The 27,464-nt window shown below is 36.5% G+C and overlaps 1 protein-coding gene across 1 annotated transcript; it reads right to left on the bottom strand.

Moving 5' to 3' along the window:
- Positions 1-823: 823 nt before the first annotated feature.
- LOC121421757 (zinc finger protein 62 homolog) lies at positions 824-25,861 on the bottom strand. The gene is made up of 5 exons (XM_041616557.1): positions 25,699-25,861; positions 8,564-8,669; positions 6,154-7,317; positions 5,181-5,564; positions 824-4,026 (listed from the first exon to the last, which is right to left on the bottom strand). Exons 2-5 carry the CDS (start codon positions 8,649-8,651, stop codon positions 1,358-1,360), a joined length of 4,305 nt encoding a protein of 1,434 aa, XP_041472491.1. The 5' UTR covers positions 8,652-8,669; positions 25,699-25,861; the 3' UTR covers positions 824-1,357.
- Between the last annotated feature and the right edge of the window lie 1,603 nt (positions 25,862-27,464).

Raw genomic sequence — 27,464 nt, 5'->3', positions numbered from 1 at the left:
ATTGTAACAATAAATCATATTAATACATGAACAATAACAATATCACCATAATCATAACATAATTACAAATAAGTCTGAGAGAGAAAGAGGGGGTGAAAATTATTACAATCAGTCATCTAGTACTTTGATTCGTAAATACAGAATCATGTAATAAAAATACATATAATGATTTAGCACACATATTTCAAGTTTCTCACACACATGTATACTCAAGGCATTCAAAGTTATGATATAATTCATATAATCTAATTGTGATAAATGGTATAATACTGTCAATTCTCATAGACGATTTTCATAGGACGAACATAATTTCAAAAATTGCTGAACCCGTATTTTCATAGTTAGTAAGGAATTTCCGTACTAATAACAACTAAACACTATGTACAAATTGTAAAGCCACTTAATCCCATCTCTTTTGCTAAAAGGGACAATGAATTGCATGGGATTGTTTGCAATGGTTAATCCAAAGAAGTTAAATTGTGAGGGGGTGTTAGCGTTCTAAATGCCCCTTTGTTTTTTTTAAGATGGAATTTTTTTATTATTTGTTTATATATTATTATATTTATATATATATATTTCTTTTTTTTTTTTGGGGGGGGGTGTTTGAATATTCTACAAATGATTCTCCAAGTGCGTTTGTCTTGAGTGTGTATCATGTCAGTTCAGTGGCGTACCTAGGATTTTTCACGGAGGGGGGGGGGCAAATTCGAAATTCGTCTGCCCAAATATTTGACAAGCAAAAAAAAAAGTCATCAAGCTCGTCAGGGGGGGGGAATAGGTATTCAAGCTCATCGGGGGGGGGGGGCAAAATAGGTATTCAAGCTCGTCAGGGGGGGGGAAGGTTTTCAAGCTCGTCGGGGGGAGGGATACGTCCTTTGCATGGCTTGTGTCTCGTAGTGTGTACCCTGTAGGTACGCTAGTGTGTCAGGGTAAGTGTGTGCAGGGACAAGAGAGGGAGAAAGATGGAAGAATAAAATAAATCTTATGTGCAAATTTCCTTTTTCAAATGTGAACTTTGATAAGATCATTTTTGTCTCACGTGAGCGTTAAGAGATGAATGTTAAGACTATTCTCATGGCAAGTTTCTTTTCACAATGTGAATATTTATAATGGTTTCATCCTGGGAAGGCATATGAGCATTGACTGAACTCTTGGTAACAAATTTCTTTTCACAATGTGAACATTCATTAGGCGTTGTTGTTCTTTCTCATCTCACAGGAAATGATTCTGGAATATGTTTAAACATACTCTTTGCATAATGAAAATTTTTAAGGTTATTCTCCTGAATGGGTTAAGAAAAGCATGTTAAGACTTTTCTTATGTGCATACAACTTTTTGCAATGTGAACATTAAGGTGTTATTTTGTACATGCATGTTTTCGGAGATGAATGTTAAGACTCTCCTTACGTGCAAATTTCTTTTTGCAACGTTTGCAATCATAGGGTTTTACCCCTGTGTGGGTTAAGAGATGACGGTTAAGCGCACTCTTGAGTCTGAATTTCATTTTGCACTGTGAACACTTATATGGCTTTTCCCCTGTGTGTATTCTGAGATGGACACGTAGGCCATGTTTATATTTAAATTTTGTTTTGCATTGTTCACACTCGTATGCTTGTTCTCCTGTGTGTGTTAGGAGATGACTTGTAAGTTGACTCTTCCTTAAAAATTTCTTTTTGCAGTGTGGACATTCATGACTCTTTTTGCCTTTGTGGACTTTGAGATGATTTCTGAGATAACTCCTATGTACAAATTTCATTCCACAATGTGAACACTCATAACGTTTTTCCCCTGTATGTGTCGCCAAATGCATGTCCAGACTAGTCTTAAGTACATATTTTTTTTCACAAAGTGAACACTTATAAGGTTTTTCTCCGGCATGCCTTAGGAGATGATTGTTAAGACTTTTCTTATGTCCAAATTTCTGTTTGCATTGTGGACATTCATGAGGTTTTTCTCCTGTGTGGGTTAAGAGATGATAATCGAGGCTAGTCTTATATGCAAATTTCCTTGTGCAATGTGGACATGGATAAGGTTTTTCTCCGGTGTGTGTCTTTAGATGAATGTGGAGACAATCTTTTCGTCTATATTTCCTTTCACAATGTGGACATTCAAACTGTTTATCTTTTGTATGCAAATGCATATGATTATTGAGTGCACTCTTAGTTACAAATCTCTTTTCACAATGTGAACATTTATAAGCTCTTTCATCTTTGTGGAGTAAGAGATGATGTTTGAACTGTCTGTTGCGCGCAAATTTCCTTTTACATTGTGGGCATTCATAACGTTTTTCTGATGTGTGAGTTAAGAGATGAGAGTTGAGAGCACTCTTAGATGAAAATCTCTTTTTACAATGTGAACATTCATAGGGCTTTTCTCCTGTGTGGCATCGGAGGTGAGTCTGGAGATATTTCTTTGTTGTAAATTTCTTGTCGCATTTTGGACATTCAAAAGGCTTTTCTCCTGAATGGGACAAGAGATGATAGCTGAGACTACTCTTTTGTGCAAATTTCTTGTCACAGTGTGAACACTCAAAAGTTTTTTCCCCTGTGTGGGTAACAAGATGAGATTTTAGACTACCCTTGAATGCAAATTTCATTTTGCATTGTGGACATTCATGAGGTTTTTTACCCGTGTGTAAGAAGAGATGAGACCTGATATCACTCTTATGTTTAAATTTCTTTTTACAATGTGGACACTCATAAGGTTTTTCGCTCGAGTGTGTTGCCAGATGAATGTTGAGGTGATGCTTGCGTCCGAATTTCTTTTCACATTGTGGACATTCATACGGTTTTTCTCCCGTGTGGGTTACAAGATGACAGTTGAGGCTAGTCTTATATGCAAATTTCCTTTCGCAATGTGAACATTCATAAGGTTTTTCTCCTGTGTGAATTCTGATGTGAACCTGGAGATTAGTCGCATGTCCGAATTTCTTTTTGCAATAAGAACACTCATACTTTTTCTCTCCTGTGTGGGTTACAAGATGAGAGTTAAGACTTTGCTGGTGTGCAAATTTCTTCTCACAATGTGAACACTCAAATGTTTTTTCTTCTTTGAATGTTACTCGATATTGCTTCCTTTTTGCTACTGAACTTTCAGACTTTAGCAAATTGTCACATTTCTTCAACTTGAGACGACAAATCTTGCCACCACCATATTTCCTCATAAGGGCTGTCTCATCTAGAATACTATCAGCATTATTTGTGCTTTCCGGCAGGGGACGTGGATCTACTTGCTTTTCAATTGAATTCACATGGCTTATCGATGTCAGAATTTCCTGAGATTGCTGCGGATCCTTGGTCTTATCATCATACAAAGCATCCTGTGAACTGGTTTCCTCTTGCTTGTCAGTCATAGATGTTCCTCCTTGACCTGGGACTGAATTTATATGGCTTGTCGATGTCAGAATTTCTTGGGATTCTGTGGGATCTGCTGTTATATCATCAGACACATCCTGTGGACTGGTTTCCTCTTGCTTGTCAGTCATAGATGTTCCTCCTTGACCTGGGACTGAATTCATATGGCTTGTCGATGTCAGTAGTTCTTGGGATTCTGGGGGATCTGCTGTTATATCATCAGACACATCCTGTGGACTGGTTTCCTCTTGCTTGTCAGTCATAGATGTTCCTCCTTGACCTGGGACTGAATTCATATGGCTTGTCGATGTCAGTAGTTCTTGGGATTCTGGGGGATCTGCTGTTATATCATCAGACACATCCTGTGGACTGGTTTCCTCTTGCTTGTCAGTCATAGATGTTCCTCCTTGACCTGGGACTGAATTCATATGGCTTGTTGATGTCAGTAGTTCCCGAGATTCCAAAGGAACTGTGGTTAGATCACCCTGTGGACTGGATTCCTCTTGATCAGTCATAGATGTTTCTGAAACTGCACTATCCTGTGGCATTGTGTCTGTTACTCGAGGTATTCTGGAAATGCTATCCTCTCTCTCTGGTCCCCCTGCCTTATTAAGGTTCTGATCATGATTGCTGACGTCTTTTGTGGGATTCACACACTGCTCAGGAATTTTACCTGTAAAAATACAGCATACAAGAAAATGAATATTTACTACCATTCTCAAGCATGCGTATGAATTTTAACAGTATTCTGGCAATTGATATGGGAATAATTATAATTTCCTCCTATAAAAGCCCCTTTAAAAAATTATAATTTCCTCCTATAAAAGCCCCTTTATATACTATCTATCGTCCACGGCGGACAGCATTTGAATATTAATGAGTCAGAAAGAAGAGGATCGAGAGTATTTGAATTCCAGTTCATCATGGCTTAGCCGTGAACCAGAATAGCCTGGTGGTTGAGTCGCTGCCCGGAAAGCAGTAGATGGCAGGTTCGAACCCCACTGGTTCCAATTTTTTCGACTTTATTTTCATTACAGGTCGAGCATACTGATCTTAAACAAATAGGAGTAATGCCGAAAATTTGTTAACAAATTATAATTTCCTCCTATAAAAGCCCCTTTATATACGATAATTGTGAAACCAGTAAATATTGATTACTGAATATGAATTACAGTTGAACAAAAAATTTGATTAGAGAAGGATCTTAGCCCCACATGCTAACTTACACCGCTCTGAGCACACCTTTTCTGGAACTCGCGAGTGACTATTTTGCTACCCGCAGATCACCTGCACGTCATCCTTATTGACAGTTACTTGCACACAGTAGTCTCTAGGAGCGCACAAAAGTCTGATTTGCCTGCAGAAAGGTTTAGAACTTGCTCAAAACTTGTCGAGGGCGAGTTAATGGTGATTGCCCGCTACTTGATCACCAGCAAGGCTTGCACGGAACATGTGATAGGGCCTCCAACGACAAAGCCTTCAAAACAGTGAGGTCATTATATACATAATAAGGTGGATTAATGACTGCACTTGATCAGAATTTATGCTTATGCCCTTGCCAGACCAAGAATATATAACGCATCCAACTACTTAAATTTCTATTTTCCTTTGACCTTTGCATTGTAATAAAAACATATAATCACATCCTCCCTCACATTTGAACCAAATTAAATTGGTTTCCACTAAACTGGTTTGACGGGAGAGAGGGAAAGGTGCAATGTAAATAATCATAAGGTCTTTTTTCTTCCTGAGTAGGATAACCCTTAGAAGACTGGGGAAGACTGATTCACCCCCCCCCCCCCCCCCCCGATTAGCTCAGGTACTTACACTTCTTCAGTTTGAGACGGCATACTTTGCCCCCACTAATTTTCCTCATGATGTTTAGTACGCCTAGCGGTATACCATTAGTGCTATTTGGGTTTTCGGCTTGTGCACTTGGTCTGTCTCGATTTTGACTTGAATTCACAAGATGTGACGATGCCAGTGGTTCTTTGGATTTGTTAGGATCTCTAGCTTCATCACAGATAGTATCCTGTGGACTGGATTCCTCTTGCATGTTTGTTCCTGACATGGCATCATCCTTTGGCATTGTATTCCTTACTTGAGGTAGTCTGAAAATGCTTTTCTCTTGTCCCCCTGCCTTTTTAAGGTTCTGATCATGATTGCTGATGTCTTTTATGGGATCTACAAACTGCGCACCACAAGCTTTTCCTGTATGAATACAAGGAGAGAAATATTTACTGTGCATAATACATGCATGTGATAGGTCTATGAATCAGTTTTCACAAACAACATATAAGCAATTTCATGTGAAACAAATAAATGGCAGTAGAATCCATCAACTTGAGTTATATTTTTTCTCAGATTTTGATAAGATCGGACAGTATCACTGACATGAAAATCAAACCATGCCTTTAGCATCGGGTGTTAATTGCTTGCCCAGGCATAGAGGCACGTAGAGGTCATATACATATATATATCAAATTCTTGAGACAAATGAAGCATTATTTAAAGGAGTGAATGAGAACTTTGTCAGAGAGTTTTTCGAAACTTCATCCACAAGAATTCTTAAAACTTGGCCACACAAACACAACAGGTTTATGGCTTTTGAGATAACAAATTATTACATTTACCAGGCTATTATAGTGAATTCTACGGTTTTCAGTGCATTTTAACTGTAAATTTAAACTACCTTGTTTTTGTGGAACAGAATCCTCTTTAATCTTTTCCTTGTCTGGTTCAGTCTTGAATGTGCACTGAAATGGAGGACAGGGGATGTCCATACATGTAGCATTCTTACCCGCAGATGATGGCACGGCTGATTGCTCTTCCTTGAGGACAATTTCAATGGTGATTGATGAAAACATTGAATCTGATTGGGAATGTACATCACTGTCCTCTACTTCTTGCTTGACTTTCTGTTGGACAGTTCCCTTTTCCCCAGAATTTGAAAACTGTACTGTGGCTAAGGTCTCTGCTTCTTGTGGATTTACATTTCCTGAAGGCACTGAACCGGATTGCAAATTATGTAAGTCACTGTTCTCTGCTTCTTGCTTGACTTTCTGTTGTACAGTTCCTCTTTCCCCAGTATTTGAAGACTGTACTGAGGCTAAGGTATCTGCTTCTTGTGGATTTACATTTTCTGAAGGCACTGAATCTGATTGCAAATTATGTAAGTCACTGTTCTCTAATTCTTGCTTGACCTTCTGTTGGACAGTTTCTTTACCTCCAGAATTTGAAAACTGTAATGGAGTTAAAATCTCTGCTTCTTGCTTTGGTCTTAATATGTTTCCTAAAGGCAATAAATCTGATTGGTCGCTGTTCCTTAGTTCTTGCTTGACTTTCTGTTTTGCATCTGCTATTTCCCGAGATAATGAAGTCTGCATTGGTGTCAAAGTCTCTAATTCTTGGACTGGGTTTGTGTTTCCAGAAAACAAAGAATCTGATTGGGAATATAACTCACTCTTCCTTGATTCTTGCTTGACTTTCTGTTGGGCAATTCCTTTATCTCCAAGACTGGAAGACTGGATTGGGGTCAAAGTCTCTTCTTCATTCACTGTGGTTAAAGTTTCTGCTTCTTGCACTCGGATTAAAGTCTGTGCGTCATGGTCTGGGGTTAAAGTCTCTGTTTTTTGTTGTAGGATTGAATTCTCTGCTTCTTGCTTTGGCTTTTTGTTTTCAGAAGACATCGAATCTGATTGGGAATGAAGGTCACTTTTCTCTTCTTGCTTGACTTTCTGTCGGACAGTTCTTTCATCTCCAGGATTTGAACACTGCTTTGGGGTTAAAGTCTCTGCTACATGCTCTTGGCTTATGTTTCCTGTAGGCACTGAACCTGACTGTGAATGTAAGTCACTCTTCTCCACTTCTTGCTTGACTTTTGGTTGGACATTTCCTATTTCCCCAGTATTTGAAGATGGCAATGATGTTAATTCCTCTGTTCCTTGTTTCAGACATATCTTTCCTGCAAATTGAAGAAGAAAGATAAATCTAATAGGTTGCTATTTTGCAATTCCTTTGTACTCGGACTCTAATTCATTTTTTTCTGGTACATAACCACAATTAACATTAGTTTGATTATCAAAGAAACTGTATATACAACACAAAGATTTACCATTGGCCAAAACTGATATATCTACCAATCTTTGATACTACAAGTTCAATCATAACTAAATTACTCTTACAGTGTATGTATCTTAACCCTATCTAGGCTGGGGGGGGCCTCGGAGGCCCCCCCCCTCAACGAATCGCGCGATATTTTCGCTGTGCGAAATGTTTTGACCGTGCCGCTCGCTGACTTTTTACTTTAAAGTCTTGCGCAACTTTTGACACCAATTTTGCGTCACCCGGGTACGTGGTTCCTAAATTACGCAACATTGTGTAAGTGCATGTCAGACCGAAAATTGCTCAAAAACGTGATTTCGTGTACAAAGTCAATACAAATTGTGTTTTCAACCAAAATTCATAAATGTATGATTATTTTTAGTTTTGCTAGTCTAAATGTATTCATTTTATGGTTTTTATGATCACAGAAGAGTCCCAAACAAATTTCATTGAAAAAACAAAGAAAAACAAAAGGTCAAAAAAACAAAGAAATACATAAGAAATTGCAAAAAACAATATAATACATAAGAAAATGATTTGATATCACAATTTTTTTCATATGCACTTGCTAAGGACACCACAAAGAGTTTCTATACCAAAAATTGGTACATTTGGAGCTTTATTTAGGGAGTTAGAGGAAAAAGTATGATTTCACATACTAATTACGCATAAATTAGCATTAATCACTTAATAGCAATTGGCATGAAATAAATTACTATACAGTCTTGTACATTATGTCCCAGGCAACCCGCGTGCCAATTTTCGGCACGATCTTGCGGTCGACGGCTGAGATCTTAGGGGGGGCCTGGGAGGCCCCCCCCCCCGGCCATAGGAACTCCCAAAATACCCCGGCCTAGATAGGGTTAAGTTTACTACATTTTCTCCCCTGCAAATAATGGAGAAAACTGTGTCGTGTTTTTTTGTGTGTGTCATTTTTAATGATTTCATTGTTAAATGAGGTGATGAATTGAAAGTTTACTGATCAATTGTCACAATTACCTACCCCATAATCACGTTACTTTGGACCAGTGTTTGAATTGATGACATAGGTGACATATTTTAATCCTGGACTATTAGTTTTAGTCTTGAACAGACAAACTGCATACCTCCACAGCTAGACTTAAACTCCATGGGTTCTCCTAGAGAGAAACCCTCCTCCTCCTCTTCTATAACTTCTTGTTTGATCCTCATCATGCTGACTTCATTTGTGATCTGTTAAAGAAAAGACATGATATTGAACACATCAATATAATACCAGACTCCTTGCCTGGGTGCTGTTTTCATTTAAAAAAAAAGACTTGTTTTGTAAACATAATGCACAATTTCTACTGCTCGTCCCACCAAATTTTCCGCTGACACACGCCTGAATTAATTCCAAAATTGAATATTATTCTCAATAAATGTGCGGAAATGGGAAGCTCACTTCATGTTCTAACTTGTATGAAATATTAATTGCATCAACAGTTACATGTATACACAATTATGTAACAGTGGAGCTTTCCAGCCCATTCAAAGTTTGCATGCAACACTGCTGGACAGTGCTGGTAGATCTGCCGGTCTGTTGACCATATTTTTCAGTGTATAATGAAAATGGAAACATGCCGGTCAATTAATTGACCATATGTTTCAGTGTATAATGAAAATGTCAGTTAGTGGATGTTTGCGTTGCCTAAAGCATAAGATTTAATAGTTGGATTTTTTTTAGATTGACTGTACTTGTTGATTATGGCAAGATGCTTAATGTCTGACAAGTCAATGTCTGACAAGCATTGAAGGGACTTATGTCATTGATGAATTATTTTCCTATGATGCACTTCAAACATATTTTGTTTATGATCAACTATTTTGTTTATGATCCTCCTATGTATCATTATCTATGTAACATTATTTCTGTCGATTTATTCTTGGGATGCATGATGAACAAATAATACACTGAAATATATGGTCAATTGACCAGCATGTTTCCATTTTCATTATACACTGAAACATATAGTCAATTGACCGGCATGTTTCCATTTTCATTATACACTGAAACATATGGTCAACTGACCGGCATGTTTCCATTTTCATTATACTGGTCAATTGACCAGGATATGTTTCCATTTTCATTATACACATAACACTGAAACATATGGTCAATTAATTGACTGGCATGTTTCCAATTTTATTTTACCCTGAAACATATAGTCAACTGACCGGCATGTTTCCATTTTCATTATAAACTGTGCTAAGAAGCTGAATATATGAGAAAATTTAATCCTTCAGAAAGGCTAAATTGGAGAGAAGTTTAAACTTTGGAAAAAATTTATTTGTTTTGGATTAAACGCCATATAATTATTATAACGTTTGTTTTAATTATCTATCTCAAAGATACCATAGCAAATTTGTCAACACATCATTTTACAACAGTGCGCTATCTTCGGTATCAGATTTTTCACATTCATGAATTAACGGAGGTGTTGCAGTTCGTCACCTTTTATGTACAAAATTCAGCAGTTCTTTTGTGTCCCGTCATAGAAGTAAGTTTCGTAGATTAATCAGATAATAGGGGAGATAATGTGTTGATTATATAATTATGTCAAGAAAGTCAGAGAGTTACTGACGAAAAAAAGAAGTAAAAAGTCATTATAAATATACACGTGAAAAGAGGTTGTAGTTAGTAGACAATTTTTGCCTCGAAAGGCTCGTGTTAAATCTGATCTTAAATGCACATAACGGAAATTTGTATTATAAGGTAAAAGATACAAGATGTCTAAAATCTACAAATCAACATTGTAGAAATATCTCAATTCCGTGGTTCACATCCCGGCTTGTTCTGTACTATCCACACTGAAACATATGGACAACTGACCGGCATGTTTCCATTTTCAATATACTGGTCAATTGACCAGCATGTTTCTATTTTTTATGTTACACTGTCCATTGACTGGCATGTTTCCATTTTCAATATACTGGTCAATTGACCAGCATGTTTCCATTTTCATTACAGTATACAAATTATGCATGTGGCCGAGTGGGTCAGTGGAAATGCACAGCACGCAAGGTTTCTTTAGATAGGTGCCGCACTGTGCAGGAGCCGCTGGCGGCAAGTTCCCAGTGTGCATCATCTGAAGAAACCGAGCTTTCTCTGCATTTACTTTTACGCACCACAGAGCAAGTGCATTATTTGTTTTATAAAATAGCAACACAAACACAAATTCTGAAAAGTTACAGTACAGTTTTGTTGGACTTCTCATGGGACTTACACCGCACTGGTTTGCTTGAGCGTGCAATGTCAATTTTCATTGCGCACTCATCCAATGAACAAGGTTATTTCATAACCTTGTTCTCAGTTACATCTCCATGTGTGGCAAAATACAGGGAGGCAATTTGGGCTTAATTTCTCTTTTTCTATGGAATGCTTGAATTTCTTACACTGTTAGTTTTCAATACAGCTATTCATCATACATGTATAACTTGGCTCTTATGAAAATTTGATGCTTTATAACATTTTTTCTTAATTAGAAATAGAGTTTGAAAAATGAAAATTTTCTTGCCATATTACTTTCCACCAATAGAGGGCATACACAAAAATATGTCAAAAATTCAAGTTTTTAGTGCGCTGGTGAATAAAAAAATTATTCCCCAGTTACTAAGGAAAATAAATTGCAAATGTATGGAAATTAGTAATTTTGGTCACAAAAAATGATATTTCAATGATTTTTTTTTAAAGTGTGTGCTCTGTACAACGTTGGCATACCATAGTCCTACCTGTAGATTCCCCACATGCAGGATGGTTGCACTCATTCAATGAACAAGGTTATAATATAACCTTGTTCTCAGTTATATCTCCATGTGTGGCTAAATAAGGGTGGCAATGTTTGGATTATTTTCTTTTTCTTTGGGACAAATGCTTGATATTTTTACACTGAGTTTCCATTACACCTATTATTCATACAACTTGGCTCTTATTTAAATTTGATTCTTTAAATCATTTTTTTCTTTTAATTACAAAATAGAGATCAAAAAATGAAAATTTTCTTGCCATATTACTTTCCACCAATAGAGGGCGTACCCAAAAATATGCCCAAAATTCAAGTTTTTAAGCCCTCTGGTGAATACAAAAATTATTCCCAAGTTACTAATGAAAAATAAATTGCAACTGTATGGAAATTAGTAATTTTGGTCACAAAAGTGATATTTTAATGATTTTTTAAAGTGTGTGCCCTGTACAACATTGGCATACCATAGTCCTACCTGTAGATTCTCCACAGGCAGGGTGGTAGCAGTGAACAAGTGGATGGTTGCAGTGAACAATTTTCGTTGCACACCTTTTGCACTGCTGTGCAGTGCACCAAAAGAGTTGGATGTCATGCGACGCGTATTGGCTAATCACGATACTTGAAATAATACACCTAATTTATAATGGACATTCATGAAACCCAAGTGAAAGAGACTCTCTTTAATTGAGAATGATATGTAATGGGAGAATAGACCGAGTACAAATAAAAGACGTTTTCTCAAACAAACAAATCAGACAATTGGAATGTAGCAATCATGGCAATTATCATTATATTAAGTAGCTATATTACATGATTTTTTTTTTTAAATACAGACAAATTATACATCACTTGAAAGGTTTTTTCAAGACAAATTCAATGGTGAAGACCAAATTACAATTGGAGCACCATAACTGAAGATATGGCCTCTTAAAGGGACGCTATACGCGGAACTTTTCTGCCACCCAAGACAAGTACCCATTGGGTGGCAGATCTACACACTATGAAAAAAAAGAGTAAATTTACGTTGGTCATTTTTTTGTTGGGTAATATATACGTTGGTTATTGTTTTGTTGGGCATTATGTGCCCAATACTTAGGCAAATTTTTACTCTGCCGCTGCCAAAATACAGATGTCCAATTGTTGGGCTAGTAATTGCCCTGCTGAGTGGTAAATGTTGCGAAACTTTACGATCACGAGTTGCGCTTGCAGCATGCTACACACGGTCGATAAGATATGGAGGAGCTTCTAGATGACTGGGGGCTGGGGAGCCTCGCTGAATCTTTCATAGGTGAGTTGCTTAAACGTTTTTTTAATTTTTTTATTTTGGACTTTACGTTAAGCATAATTTGTAAGGAATTTGTCAGAATAGGCCTACATACATGACATATATCTGACGCTGTTTTGGTCATTTTCAAACGTGAGTGACACGACAATTGGAGAGGTTTAAGGGCTCATATCTTCAAACTTAAAGGTTATGAATCAATCATGACTACTATATTATATACAATGTAGGACTGGCATGGGCCACTACGAGTTTGATTTGAATTCAACAATTCGTTTAGTAGATATGATTAAAAAACGGTGCGTGAGTGACACGACAAATTTTGGACATGGGTTTCTGACCACTAACACATATGGTTGGATTCATGCCCAAGTAGTTGTCATGGAGTACTGTGAGTACCAGTAAATGGACATAAATAGTGTACCTATCTAACACATATAGTCAAAATCAATCAAACCTTCTCTATGGAAAATGGTACCCTCCTATATACCGTGAGTGACACGACATCCAAAACGTGAGTGACACGACAAGTGCAAAAATACAACATTTATCTCAACATTGAAAGTATTTTTGCATGATGTAGAAGAGTAAAATACCATTAACCAAAAAACAAGCTTAATTACATAATAACTGCTTTCTTTTAAGTTCATAATATGTCATCCTGATGTTTTATTCTTGGTTTATGGTCATATTTGCCCATCAACTCACATTCCCTATACCATACCACATTGTCACACTAGGGCTTCTACCACTCTCCTCTTTAGAGGAGGAGGGGGCACTTGAAGGAGGTGTTATGAGGTCTTGGCATTGACATCAACTCAAACATTCTTTTTGTGGCCTGATATCATTCAAAACTTTAACTCTTTCTCCCTATCTGTATATGAAAGTTTACAGGTTTATACAATTCAGCATCCACAACGGATGGAATAATTTTTCCTTGTAAGAAAGGTATTCTCAATAGTCACATCATCTGGCATGGTCTGGAAGCCAATGATGTCATGTATGACTCCCTTTTCTTGAAATATTGGATTACAATATTATCCTCCTTTAATATTTTTATAGGCATTGTCCAAATAGGACATGGCAGTTTAAATGTCTTTTTTGGTACCAAACCACAATCACGTTGCTGCACACTTCAGATGGACTATCAGCAAATCACCTTGAGAAAATTGGAAATTCAACTCAACAAGCATAGGTTTTCTCCTGAACACTGCTTGTATGTGGACCCTCCCAAGGCAGTACACATAGGCACTGTACCAAAATTCAGAGCTATGCTTTTTGCTGGAATTTGTAAGCGCCTTTTCATTGCTAATTATTTGATCATATACTGTACCATACCACGGGAATCCAGGGAAAGCCACAAGGTGAAAGACGCAGTCAGTACCTGATTCTTGCAGTCTGCTACTATTACATAACAACTACAAGTCATTAGCCTTTCCTTTTCTAAGCCCTTGGATGTCACACTAAAATCCAATTCAACATCCCAACCAGGCTCCCTTTACACCTCAATAGCTTTTTCCCCTCGAGGTCCAGCTCTGTTCTTATCAGGGTACCCCCCCCAAAAAAAAAAAATTGATCTACTGGTACATTGCAACCCATCCAAAGTTGCTCAAATCAAAATGCGGTCTCGGTTGGGACTTGTTGGGACCTACATGAACATGCATCATTTTGTTGTAATGAATATGTGTAAATGCAAATCTGCTCTGAACACACATCGGCCCACTTACGGTAGTTTGCTGTTCAGACCCTACATGTAGTTAATCACTAGCGGTATGAATGGTGGCCGAACAAATAATGATTTTGAACTTGGCATGTAGCTGCTTCAAGCAATATCCAAAATGTTCTATCAAATCTCAGTACATTCTCACCTGAAATGTTTGTTTTCTTGCAAATTTGTTTATTTCATGTCCTGGAATACAAGCTTTATGGCAAATGAAAAGGTTGATTTAATCATTTACAGAATTTGAAAAAATGTTTGGTGTTCATGGTGATCTCTTATATCTCATGTACACTACTTTACCACTAAAATTTCTGCAAATTTCAAAAAAGGATCCGTGACTTTTCTAGCTGAGTATAACAAAGAAATAACATTACTCAAAAGAAAGGTGAACTTTCTGCTTATTTCTGTAAATGGAGACAGAGAATGTTCGAGTAATACCTAGGTATGACTTGAACCATCACCAACCCTTTATGCATTGTAAATATGTCCATTGCTTTTTAAGTATAGTGGTTTTTCTCTTGATACATTCATAATTTTGTGTTGATTATGTTGTTATATTCTTAATCACAGTACATTCACCAAAATATGAATTAGGATCCGAGTCTTCACACCAATGGAAAATTGTCAGGATTTTTTAAACCAAGGCAACCACGGAGAGGAGAGAAAATAGATGAACTCAATGTCAAATTCAATATTTCCATAAAAAGGAGTAAAATTAGGAAGATGGAGGAAATTATTAGCCTAAAATAGGCCTAAATGATGTCAGGAACAACATTTTGACTGTATCCCTGGTAAAACGCTTCAAAAATTACTGGATGTCCTTTTTTATACACAATATAATACCGTGAGTGACACGACATTTCGTGAGTGACACGACATTGTGAGTGACACGACACAACTTTGACAGTTAATTTTAGCTTTACCTTAACACATTGGACCAAGTTACTTTATATACAATAAGGTACAGATAAACTGTATTTGCTCCAGTACTGGGATAAATTAATTTTCAGAATACACAGCTCTAGAAAACTTTTTGCATTTAAAACGTGAGTGACACGACAACCAGTTTTGAAAACTTCGAAACACAATTTTTTTCAGAAAAACACTTCACAGAATTTTTTTTTGCTTTTTAGGAGTTAGATACAATACACAGCTTGTATCTTGCCAACAAATGTGCTTCTAATACAAATTTTATATTGTGATAGGCAATATGTGAATTTTAATGCAAAAATCAACATTTTGTAACATTTAATTTCCCTTGCATAAAATTCACTGTATCTCAAAACATAATTAATAATTTTATGTAAATGAAATGGAAAAATATACTTTAAGATGTCTAGTTTCAAAAAACATTGAAGCCTAATGATTTCTAGCAAGTTTTAATTTTCACCCCCATGTCCACTTTTGTTTGAAAATGACCTTTTGTTTTTGCTTCTAAGGTATCGGCGACTCACTTGAGATATGCACTTGCACTTGTATGCAGCGTTATTGTGCATGCAAAGCACTTTCGGATAAGGTCTCCGGATCGACACGGACCAGGTACACGAAGTGAGTGTAGGCCTACCATACAGTTATGAAAACCATTCATTTGTACAGGATTTTAAAGAAATATTTCGTTTTTGCTATTGGTTGATATTGTGTTTGTTAGAAAAGGCAAATGTGGATTAAATAAATTTATGATAGGCCTAGAATCTACTAGACTATGGCAGAGGAAATGAGACCCACATGTGCATTTTAATACTGAATTAATTTAGAATATTTGTGACAGATTTATTCCTCTGGGATACATTCACCAGTAGCAGGAGAAATCCCCCTGACTTGAATCATGGTTACGAGTGTAGTTTCATTTACAGAGTGTGGTTGATTCATTGACATTGTGTGTTGTGCAAATTGTCATGTTTAATATTGTTTACGGTTCTGTTGTTTTAACAGGAAAGCGTTCACATAGAAGGCTTCCTTCAGAGCATTGATGAGACACAGCGGCCACAGCCCTTCATCTTGGAACTCTTCACCGAGAGCATACTCAGACCTCAACAAGTCTTTGTAATAATAGAGAAGAGGGCAGTACCTGTACAGTCGCTGATCGAAGCAGTTGACACCTGCTACAAGGCGCACTATGTCCTTGACTGCCAGTACCAGAACACGCTGAAAGGGACCTGGACTTTCTTTGAGAAAGTCGTTTTCAATCAAAAGGGAGGAGGCAACTTTCGCAAAAACAACAGCAATGCGCTCTTTCCGGGCATTTGTTGCCTTTACACAGTAGTTATCTCAACAGCCGATCGCCATTGTCAGCTCTCAAAGCTGTTTCACAAAACAATGATTTGGACAAAACTGCACTCCATATTCCAGAAACTGAAAATAATTTAAAGAACTAACTTTACTACTTCATAAAGGGAAGTCCACCCTGACATTAAGTTCGTTTTAATAAAAGCAGTAAAATTTAAATAACATATCGGTGAAGGTTTGACGAAAATCAAAAGATATTTAAGTTATGAATTTTTAAAGTTTTGATATTCTGACGTCACTTGCGAGCTGCTCTCCCATATGCTGTGTACTGTAAATTCCATAAATATCCATTTTCTTAAAGGAATGTAAATTATTTTACCTGTGCATTTGATGTATTATTAGACACATGTTTTTACACACGCCTCTATGAAAAATATCTATTCCTTCATGAAGAACTTTGAAAAATGGAAATTTATGGAATTTACACTACACAGCATATGGGAGAGCAGCTCGCAAGTGACGTCACAATATAAAATTTTTTAAAATTCATAACTTTATCCTTTAATGGATTTTCATCAAACCTTCACTGATATTCTTATCTAATTTTACTGCTTTTATTAAAACCAACTTAATGTCAGGGTGAACTTTCCCTTTAATAGGTTTAAAACTTGTATTTGTCAATGCGTTATGATGCTATGATGATCGTTTTTCCCTTAAGCGGTGTTTCCCATTTGATTTGTACACAAATTACGCATATGGGTTGAAAACATCAGCTTTCATGTTGACATCTAATAACAAATATTATTCATATTCACCCTTCACAAATTTGGTGTGAAAATGTGTAATGGACTTGTAACATGGTACTGATTACAAATTTTAAGTCTGAAACAAACTTCAAAAATATTTTCCAAAACTAGCAAAAAATTACCATGTGATGCACAAGGGCGATATATTCTATGCCAATGAACACCAATATCGTCTATACATCTTCCTGTTTAACTGTAAATTTTAAGTTTTAATGTCTCTGCCAGGAAGATTTTGATTTTAAGAAAGTGTGTAAACTCCCAAAGTGGCTTTTAAATGCAAATTGTAGAAGTTATGTTTGTTTTATATCTCCTGCAAGCTTTATAAAGAATCTGATAATTTTTACAGGTCTGCAAAAGAAATAAGAGAAGTCATGTTCTAATTTAGACAGTTTAATTTTAGTTTTCTTTTTGGATAATAATTCATGACTTGCATAGTAATCAAGTTATCAAGGGAAGTACATATATATACCTGTCAGAGATTTTGGTTAGAGACAGTTGCATGATAAACTTGATTCATTTTGTTCACTTTCAAGAACATATTCAAATATGGCATCACTCAGTGATTTTTGTAGCTTTTTTATATTGCATTATTGTAATAACATTGAAAGACACTGTTTTATTATATTCCACTTCTGCAAAGTGATGCACACTTTCTATGCATGCAGTTGGTTATTATGTTTTTCACTTTCTAGTTGTAACTTTTGTAACTTTCTGAGTTTCAGTTGAATAAAAAAAAAACCAGTTATATAAAAAAAAAACAGAGAAAGGGAAGTACATATATATACCTGTCAGAGATTTTGGTTAGAGACAGTTGCATGATAAACTTGATTCATTTTGTTCACTTTCAAGAACATATTCAAATATGGCATCACTCAGTGATTTTTGTAGCTTTTTTATATTACATTATCGTAATAACATTGAAAGTCACTGTTTTATTATATTCCACTTCTGCAAAGTTATGCACACTTTCTATGCATGCAGTTGGTTATTATGTTTGTAGTTGTAACTTTTGCAACTTTCTGAGTTTCAGTTATATAAAAAAAAACCAAAGAAATACTGATCTAAAGTGCATTGATTGGACATTTGTTACTGTGTGGTTTACTGTGTGAATGTGTGCTTGTTAATCCATACTTGAACTATCACTTGTAAATTGATTGAATTGTGCTTTATAGCATTCAAGACAGTTTTACAGAAATAGTCATGAGAATAATATTTTTGTCATCCTTTATTTTGGGGAGGAGGCTATTGATTTAAGAAATTCACAAATATGTAATCAATTTCTTACAAAATAATAACAAATGATATTAATTAGTAATTATGATAGTAATACATGATTTCTTAAGCAAACAAACAATATATCTCACAGAGGATTTATGTTCTTTTATTATAAAATATACATTGTAGTAATTTTCCTCTTGCTATTTACAAACAGCATTGGATGCATTTTCGTGCACCTTTTCCAATAAATCATTGACAGAACGTAAATATCAAACCATCATGCATGAGAAACAAAATGCTTGTTTTATTTGCCCATCTATTGGATAATTCACATCAAAACCCCAGTCAAGTAATGACCATTTGTTGTGTAAAGCAAATGAAAAATGCCCAACAAATAGTATTATTGATTGCAGGGAGGGATCATAATAACTCAACAACTTAGTAAAATTATGCCATTTTTCTTGGTGATTATTAAAGGCCTTGCCCAGATGTTGGGTTAATAACTTTATTAAAAAGTTGGGCAAATTAATGTTCCCCAAAATGTAGTTCAAAATATTACCCAACAGTTGGGCACATTAATGCCCCAACAACGTTGGGTAAAATATTGCCCAGTAGTTGGTAGGGTTGACTATCGGCCCAACGTTGGGCAAAATATTGGGTAAAATATTGCCCAATTTTTTCACAGTGCAGGTACTTGTAGATCTAAGAAACTTCCATACTTTTTTTTCATGTAGGTTACTAAGTTACTTTGACTAAAATTCAACACAAGAAGTGATCTTGTAGAGCATGGCTGTGTTACCTTCATATTTTTTCTTATTCAAACAGCTTCTATTTGTGAAAATATAGCATACAAGAAGAAAGATAACAAATTAGAATAAGACAAGAGAAGTGCATGGGATGCTTTGCGTTGTTAAAAAAAATTAATCAACTCTTGGGGGTCTCATTCCTCAACAGACTTTAATCAGAAAATAAAAATGAATGTCCCACTATACTTCCCAGTATCTGTAAGATTTATATCATTCAAAAGTAGAAAATTAAGTTTTGCAAGTAATTTTTTTTTTCTTTCTGTTTGTCCATGTTCACTCTGTATTCTGTATAATTACCATGATGTCTCAAACTTGTTTGCAGATCCGAGAATGCGAGATCAGACAGCTGGAGCTGCAACAGTAGCTAGAAATGTACTCCACTGCTTAGAATTATAGAATATATTAACATTAAATATATTGGAATATATAAAGTTAAAAAGCAAGTCTCTGACATTATCTGAATTTCTACTACATTTAAAATCACATTTACAAAATAATCTCCCTCCTAGTAAACATAATAAAACAGGGACCCATTATTGTGTACATCATGTGAATTGATGAGACAGCTTATTGATATGATGACACAAAACAACAGAATATAGATATAGTCATGTATCTATTCATTTTAATACCAGTACCAGGCAGCAGTCAATGCATGGTCTGCGCCTGTACACCATGAAAAAAAATGAGACTGGAATTAAACATGCTTTAATTCCCGCCTGTTTTTTTTTTCTTGAAATATTAAGTTGAAATTATCATTAATTTATCATCAATACACATAATTCATGCAGAAATCAAATGCACAACTTATCACCTACAACTAATGTAATTTCTATGGGTTTAACAATAACACACATGCATCAAGTACCACAGCCACCACGCCCACTCACTCCTTTAATTCGGTCAGCCATGGCACCAAAATCACACTCTAGGCGGCACAACATGGGCTTGCATTCGCCTCTTGCGCAGCTATGCGACACATTCTTATATATCAAAATTAGATTTTCTGATACAAATACACTTCAAAGAATCAATTTATATCTGATATTTGACTGTTCCCTGGGAAATTTTCTGTTTATACAGCTTTGAAGTAAGAAAATAGAAACATGATTTACCTTAAGTGTCCAAAAAACTCCTTTTTGTAACGAAAAACATTGCCGACATTGAACTGAAATCGTCACTAACTTGTAGAAGAAAGTCTGCCGATTTTAATGATACATAACACATGGTTATTTGATGCCCCTAGAGGGCGTCAACAAGTAAAAGTAACTTGCAAGATTAACCCGGTTCTGGAGTCATATTTTCCAAAATGGCGACTTCCATCGTGTGACGACGGACAGGTGGTGCTCTCGAAAACGGCCTTAAAAACAACATTTTGGCGATGCAAATGTGAGTAAATTGACTAGAAATAAGAAGTTTAGATATAATAGAAAAAGATCGTAACATTTTATGAAAAAAGGATTTGAAATGTTGATACACTGGCTCAATGAATTTTGCCCATTTTGTGTGTTGGCAGAATAGGAAATGTGTTAAACGCGAACCCGTTGCGATCGCTATATTAAGCTTGTAAAGAGAGTCAGTTAAGAGCTGAACGTTAAGAAACTTCAATCCTGCACACACATGCCACAGCAACAAAATACATGTAAATAGGTATGTGACAAAAAAAATGAAAATCCTCAAATCTCAATGAATTTGGTATCATTTGAAAGCCCTTAAAAAGACCTTTCAAATGATACCAAGAACTCAAATTTTCATCAAGAAATTATAAAGTTATTCCAGTTTAAGTCGCGCATATTTATCCAAATTTGTGGTCATTGTCTTAATGTAAAGTCAATGGAGTGCATAACCGATTTTTGTGACCATTTTGAACCCAAGTCTTCAACGGGCTCTAACTTCTTTGTTTTTGAGCCCTTTGAAGTAATTTAGGTATCAATGGAAAGGTGAAAGAAAACTCAATTGATGTGTAATCATTTCACTTGGTAATTTTTCTTCTTATTATGTGTAAAATAATTTATTTTAATTAATTCTAATTAATTATGCAAATTACAATTACTCGCCTCTTTTTTTTGCCAAATGAAGGTGATAATGAGAGATAATTTGTATATAATTTAGTTGGCATCAAAACAGCATCATGTAGATAATTTCCTAAATGAATTTGTTTAAAGTATTGTTTTTGTAATTTCTAATGTATTTCTTTGTTTTTCTGATATAAATTACAATTAGCTCTTTTTCAACTTTAGTATTGTGTACATGTATGTATGGGGTCTTTTTTTTACAAATGAAAAATATCATTCCTTTTGTACATGTACTTTGTATGGTATAAAAATACAAGTGTGCTTTTCTGATGTATTTGATTGTTTCACCAATTCTTTATGTATTTTATTGTTTCAACAATTTGTTTATAGATGGATAATGTAGCTTTCATTTTGGAGACCGTGGGCATTCGATTACAATTTTTTTTAGGAAGGATGAGCAGCAGAGTCTGAGGGTGTAAAGATGTAGCATTGCATGTAATTCAAGTATCAAGAAGGAAACATAAAAATTAAGCTTTAATATATGCATTTCTTAGATATGTATGATTACAACAAAGGCCATGTTCGAGCACTCCTTTTTTAATGAAAAATAAGTTCATATTCTAGCATGAAATCACTGCACATAAATAAGCTCTGAACAGCAACAAAAACAGGCATCAAAGCTCCAACACTCAAAACAAGAGAACAAAAGTGACACAAAAACTTATACAAATCCCATCCCCATTTCAACTTATGAACACAACCCCCCCCCCCCCTGCACCCTTCTTGAAAAAAAAAATAATTATAATAAAATAGAAAAAAAAATGAATAACACAATAGAGCCATGTGGAAGTGAAATATTTCCTCTGAGAGTGAAAAATTAAACAACAAATTTTTTGCATTTTAATCATGGGCGGAAATTGGCCCCAAAGGTAGGGGGACGCTGGCATCGGCGGCGAAAGCCAACAATTTTAGGGGGGACCACCAAATTATTTTGATAATCAAAAAAATACACCAAAGGTTATCAACCAAAAATTATAGGGGGACGCAGAAAACTAAATTTGACAAGCAAAAAAAAAAAGAAAAGAAAAAAAAGTTATAAAAAAAAATTGAGGTGGGGGAATCGTCCCCCACCTGAAATTAAGGGCGGGGGGGGGGGGGGTACACTTCCCCCAGCTTTCGCCGCCTATGGATGCTGGCAACTCTGACAAGTTAAAAAAAAAAGTTTATCCCCAAACTGTTGTAAGGTCATTTTAACCCCAAAAAGTTTGACCAAAAAAGAAAAAAGAAAGAAAAAAAAATGTATTATTGTTACATGTCCCCCTATTATTTTGGGTAGGGGGACATGTCCCCCTGGGATTTCCACCCATGAATTTAATTTTAGAAAAGTCAACATTGATATTCCACTGTCAAAAGCAAATCCAGTTTCCAAATGAAACGATAATCAACCACCTAGACTCTTGACTTGAGTCACATAACCTTGGGATGATAAAATCTTTCTGTGAAAAAAGGATGTATTAAAATCAGTATCAGAATAATTATCTACGGTATAATGACAGAGATTTCCCAAAAAGGCACAACATAATCATCAAGTGAGCAATTTACGATCTAGTTCAATCCAGCATGAACGACTCACTATCGACCGCTCCCATCACCCTGCCAACCGCAGGCGCATCGGGCAGCTCGACTGCCGAGAGACCGGCTGTGACAAGGGTAGCATCGCCCTGCCAACCGCAGGCGCATCGGGCAGCTCGACTGCCGAGAGACCGGCTGTGACAAGGGTAGCTGGCATCTCTTATATCTGGACTGCGCAACGTCAGAATCGCGTAAGTTTGGATTTTTTGATAATTCAAATATATTTCCAGTCAAATTGTATACCTAATCGGATTCTTGTTTTACTTACCATAAAAAAATTTCGAACATTTACGCGTCCAAAAATTTGATGAACTTTCAAGCTCCGATATCCACACTTTACAGGCGAGTATCCACATTGAAACTTATATGTACAGAAAGAGCACATCTTCAGCTGTCTGTTAAAAGGCACGAGATTGCACCTACAATGTGCGCATGCGCATTAAACCCCATTTTCAATGAGCCGCCCAGACAGAGGCGATGCCACTCGCAGCAAAACCCGCGCGAAAACCGTGCCACCAAAACCAGCGCTCGCGATGCCCCGTATTCGCACATAGCTAATGTAAACCCATACCTGTGCTGTGCGATCAATAAAACAACTGGGCATACTCTATATTATATGCCATCAACCTTGTTCATTGAATGAGTGCTCTACGCCCAGTGAACACATGTACAACACGATTCGCATCACACATACACACACGGAACACACAGACACCGCGCTGTCTTAACTGACCAACAGATACGGCTGAGAATGGAAACCCGTCGGTCGCTAGCCAGCAGTCCTGGGCATTGCAATTAGCCAGGAGGCGTTCTGGGGTAAAAATCATAGTACTATTCGTACCTTTTACCCCCTAACGCCAGGCGCTTGCAGGTATAGGGCCGCACGTCGGAAAGGAAAATGCAACTATACAAATGCACCAAACAGCGCCTTATAATTTGAATCTGACGTTAACACTTCTGTACATGGGTATAAATATCGGTTAGGAAAGTTTGGTATGTTTGGTAATGAAAGGGAACAAAAATCGCAGAAATGGGATGAAGAAATAAAAGTAGAAGAGAGTTTCCTACTCACATTTGTTGTCTTCGCCATCTTGGATCCATTGTTAATGCAACCTAGTTACGTGACGCTTATAGAGGGCGGCAAAATCAAGTGCTAAAATGTCCCGCTTCAACCACTGAACCAGGGGGGTGTTTCATCAATATTGTCACGCGACAACTGTCAGCGCTGATAGTTGTCGCGCGACAATATTGATGAAACACCCCCCTGGTTCAGTGGTTGAAGCGGGACATTTTAGCACTTGATTTTGCCGCCCTCTATAAGCGTCACGTAACTAGGTTGCATTAACAATGGATCCAAGATGGCGAAGACAACAAATGTGAGTAGGAAACTCTCTTCTACTTTTATTTCTTCATCCCATTTCTGCGATTTTTGTTCCCTTTCATTACCAAACATACCAAACTTTCCTAACCGATATTTATACCCATGTACCACCCATGGGTTCATATCGTCTCGCGAGTGAAGGATTATCAGTCATACGCACGCGACACACCACTACACTTCGAAAATACAGTGGGCTTTTGCCCACATAAAATATTTTGTTTAAATAAACATTCCACATCCTGCTATGACACTTACCGAATCATTTAGATCCTTCCGTGACTTCTCCTTGAAGTTTCTTTCTAAAAATATGTATATTTTCTTGATCTTTAGTGAAGATTTTACGGAGATAGAAATCAGTCAGCGTTGATATCAATTTTCTCCTGAAGAGGGCGCGCGATTTATATTCATATCAAAGACACGACAAGGGAAAGAATAGGCACCTACACTATTTTACACGCATATCGACGCAAGGCATTACGCAAAGTCCGTGAAGTGTCCAATCTTTTCATTGTATAGACTTTGGTACACCGTATACGTATTATTGACGTTCGTCAAAGCTTGTACTGCTGGTTTCTTTCCAGGCACGTATATTATTTTCATTTTTTTTTTATCAGTCATCTTTTTAAATTAATGCAAATGAGTGTTATCATCACCAATAATAATCATTAATTATGTTTTTGAAGGCATTTCATTAATTGGTGCCCATAATTAGTAAATTAATCATGAGGATTGCGCATTCAAAGAATTTAGATACAGTTATAAAATTACCGAGGAGCTGAATCAAGGTTGTGAAATTATTAGCGCCACCAACGGGCTTCCTTGTATTTCCGTGGAAGAGACAAGCGAAGTCACTTTCGAGGCCGAGGTAAGCAAAATGTGCTTTTTTTTATCGGATTATTATTTTATTATTATTTTATATTAAAAAAACTCTTGCTACTTACCGGCAAGAGCCCCGGTGCGTAGCGAGAAGGAGCTTCGGCAAATATTACTTCAGCAATGAAGCGATGTTTGCCGACTACTTCGAAATCCAGGGTCAAACACAGTCTATTGTACGAGGTTAGTACATACTAACCTCGTACAATGTGTGAGTGCCCATGTACAGAAGTGTTAACGTCAGATTCAAATTATAAGGCGCTGTTTGGTGCATTTGTATAGTTGCATTTTCCTTTCCGACGTGCGGCCCTATACCTGCAAGCGCCTGGCGTTAGGGGGTAAAAGGTACGAATAGTACTATGATTTTTACCCCAGAACGCCTCCTGGCTAATTGCAATAGCACACGCATTTGTAAGGCTGTGGGACTGTAGTGTAGATCTAGATAGATTCAGCATGTTCAGTGTTTCACCAGTCCAAGTACGTACCGTACTCATCTAATGAATGTCTACGGTAAAACTTACGTTTGAAATGACCCATATTCTCCCCTTTCCTTCAGCAAATTTCCTCAAAAACGTCGTATTGTTGTATAGGCGTGGGTTGATTGAACTTGAGTCATTGATCAGCAATGCAATCCATCGGCTCGCTCGATAACCAGACGACAATTGTCCATAAAACGAGTGTAGATGGCGCTATAATCAAAGTCAAAACCGTACACATAACATGCATAATAAGATGCAGCAATGATTAGAATTTATCAATTAGTAATAAATTCAGATTTTGCTTTTTCTCGAAGGACAAAATATGAATGAATATAACTTCATGTTATAAAACACTACAGAATAATTGGGATATGACATCAGCTTGCCCATTTCATATCATGATGAAGACATCCATACCAGTGACATTTTATCGGATAATTTGTGTTTCGTTTGTCTCATGATAAACAGGTCCATGGCCTAATTTCATATTATTCTCAGTCTGTAATTTTTGTTAATTTGCCATTCTGAGATATACATGCCCGCATGTACTATATATATTTTTTTCTCATTTTTTCAGACGCACATGTAGCTTTTAACTCCGATGCATTCATATGAAGTCGTCTCAAGCTAGAAGTTTAAAAAGCACAAAGTAACTATACAAATTTAATCTAAAAAGGGTAAAATCATCGACTCAATTGGACGGTGCAACTAAACGCCCAGTCAAAACTTGAACACTTACATCTTAAAGGTCAAGTCCACCTCAGAAAAATGTTGAATTCAATCAATAGAGAAAAATCAGACAAGCACAATGCTGAACTGAAATTTCATCAAAATCGGATGTAAAATAAGAAAGTTATGACATTTCAAAGTTTCGCTTATTTTAACAAAATAGTTTTATTGACGAGCCAGGTACATCCAAATGAGTGAGTCGATGATGTCACTCACTCACTATTTCTTTCGTTTTTTATTGTTTGAATATACAATATTTCGATTTTTACGAATTTGATGATTAGGACCTCCTTGCCTGAAGCACAAATGTTAAAATAATGGAATTCCACGTGCTCAGGGAGGAATGAAACTTCATTTCACATGACAATGAAGAGAAAATCAAGATATTTCATATTTCATTTAATAAAATACAAAAGAAATAGTGAGCGAGTGATGTCATCAGTTCCCTCATTTGCATACCGACCGAGATGTGCATATAACTGTTTTGTTAAATGAAGTGAAACTTTAAAATGTCATAACTTTCTTATTATCCGATTTTGATGAAATTTTCAGCGTTATGCTTGTTGGATTTTTCTCTTTTTACTTCAAATCAAGTTTTTGTTGGGGTGGACTTTTCCTTTAAACAACATCACGTGCTTTTGGACGAGCTTGCGCTGTACTCGGGGCCCGCCTTAATCAGCGCCCCCCCCCCCCCGGCTATTCTGGCGTTAAGTCTAGATCTCAAATATGAAGTTTTTTATTTAAAACGCACGATCGATGGAGCAAAAATATGATAAAATGTAGTATTTTACACTTACTCAGATACCAGCAGAAAGATTGTGCATGTAGCATGCATAGACTCCACGCAGAAACAAGTGCACTGTAAAAGCTGTCGGGTGTTAAAGCTGACACCAATTAGTGTTAATAGAGGACCACACCCTGAGGTGTTAAAATTGCACCCTAAAGATTGAACATAACACCAAAGAGTGTAAATGTAACAACCAAAGGTGTTGTAATGACACCTATAGGTAAAACTAACACCACCAATTTAACATCGGTGTAAAATAACATGTTGTGGTCCTCAAGATACACCGGTTAAC

Source organism: Lytechinus variegatus, chromosome 9, assembly GCF_018143015.1.
Source record: "Lytechinus variegatus isolate NC3 chromosome 9, Lvar_3.0, whole genome shotgun sequence".
NCBI classification, from domain to species: domain Eukaryota; kingdom Metazoa; phylum Echinodermata; class Echinoidea; order Temnopleuroida; family Toxopneustidae; genus Lytechinus; species Lytechinus variegatus.
The sequence above is the reverse complement of the archived record's forward strand: the minus strand, read 5'-3'. Positions and strand labels throughout refer to the sequence as shown.

What these genes read in the sequence shown, in the direction of transcription:
- LOC121421757 (XM_041616557.1), bottom strand. Translation starts at nt 8,651, where the DNA reads ATGATGAGGATCAAACAAGAAGTTATAGAAGAGGAGGAGGAGGGTTTC. An exon ending in AGCCGTGCCATCATCTGCGG is followed by an intron (nt 5,565 to 6,153) that starts GTAAGAATGCTA and finishes GTATTCATACAG; the next exon opens with GAAAAGCTTGTGGTGCGCAG. An exon ending in CCGTCTCAAACTGAAGAAGT is followed by an intron (nt 4,027 to 5,180) that starts GTAAGTACCTGA and finishes GTATTTTTACAG; the next exon opens with GTAAAATTCCTGAGCAGTGT.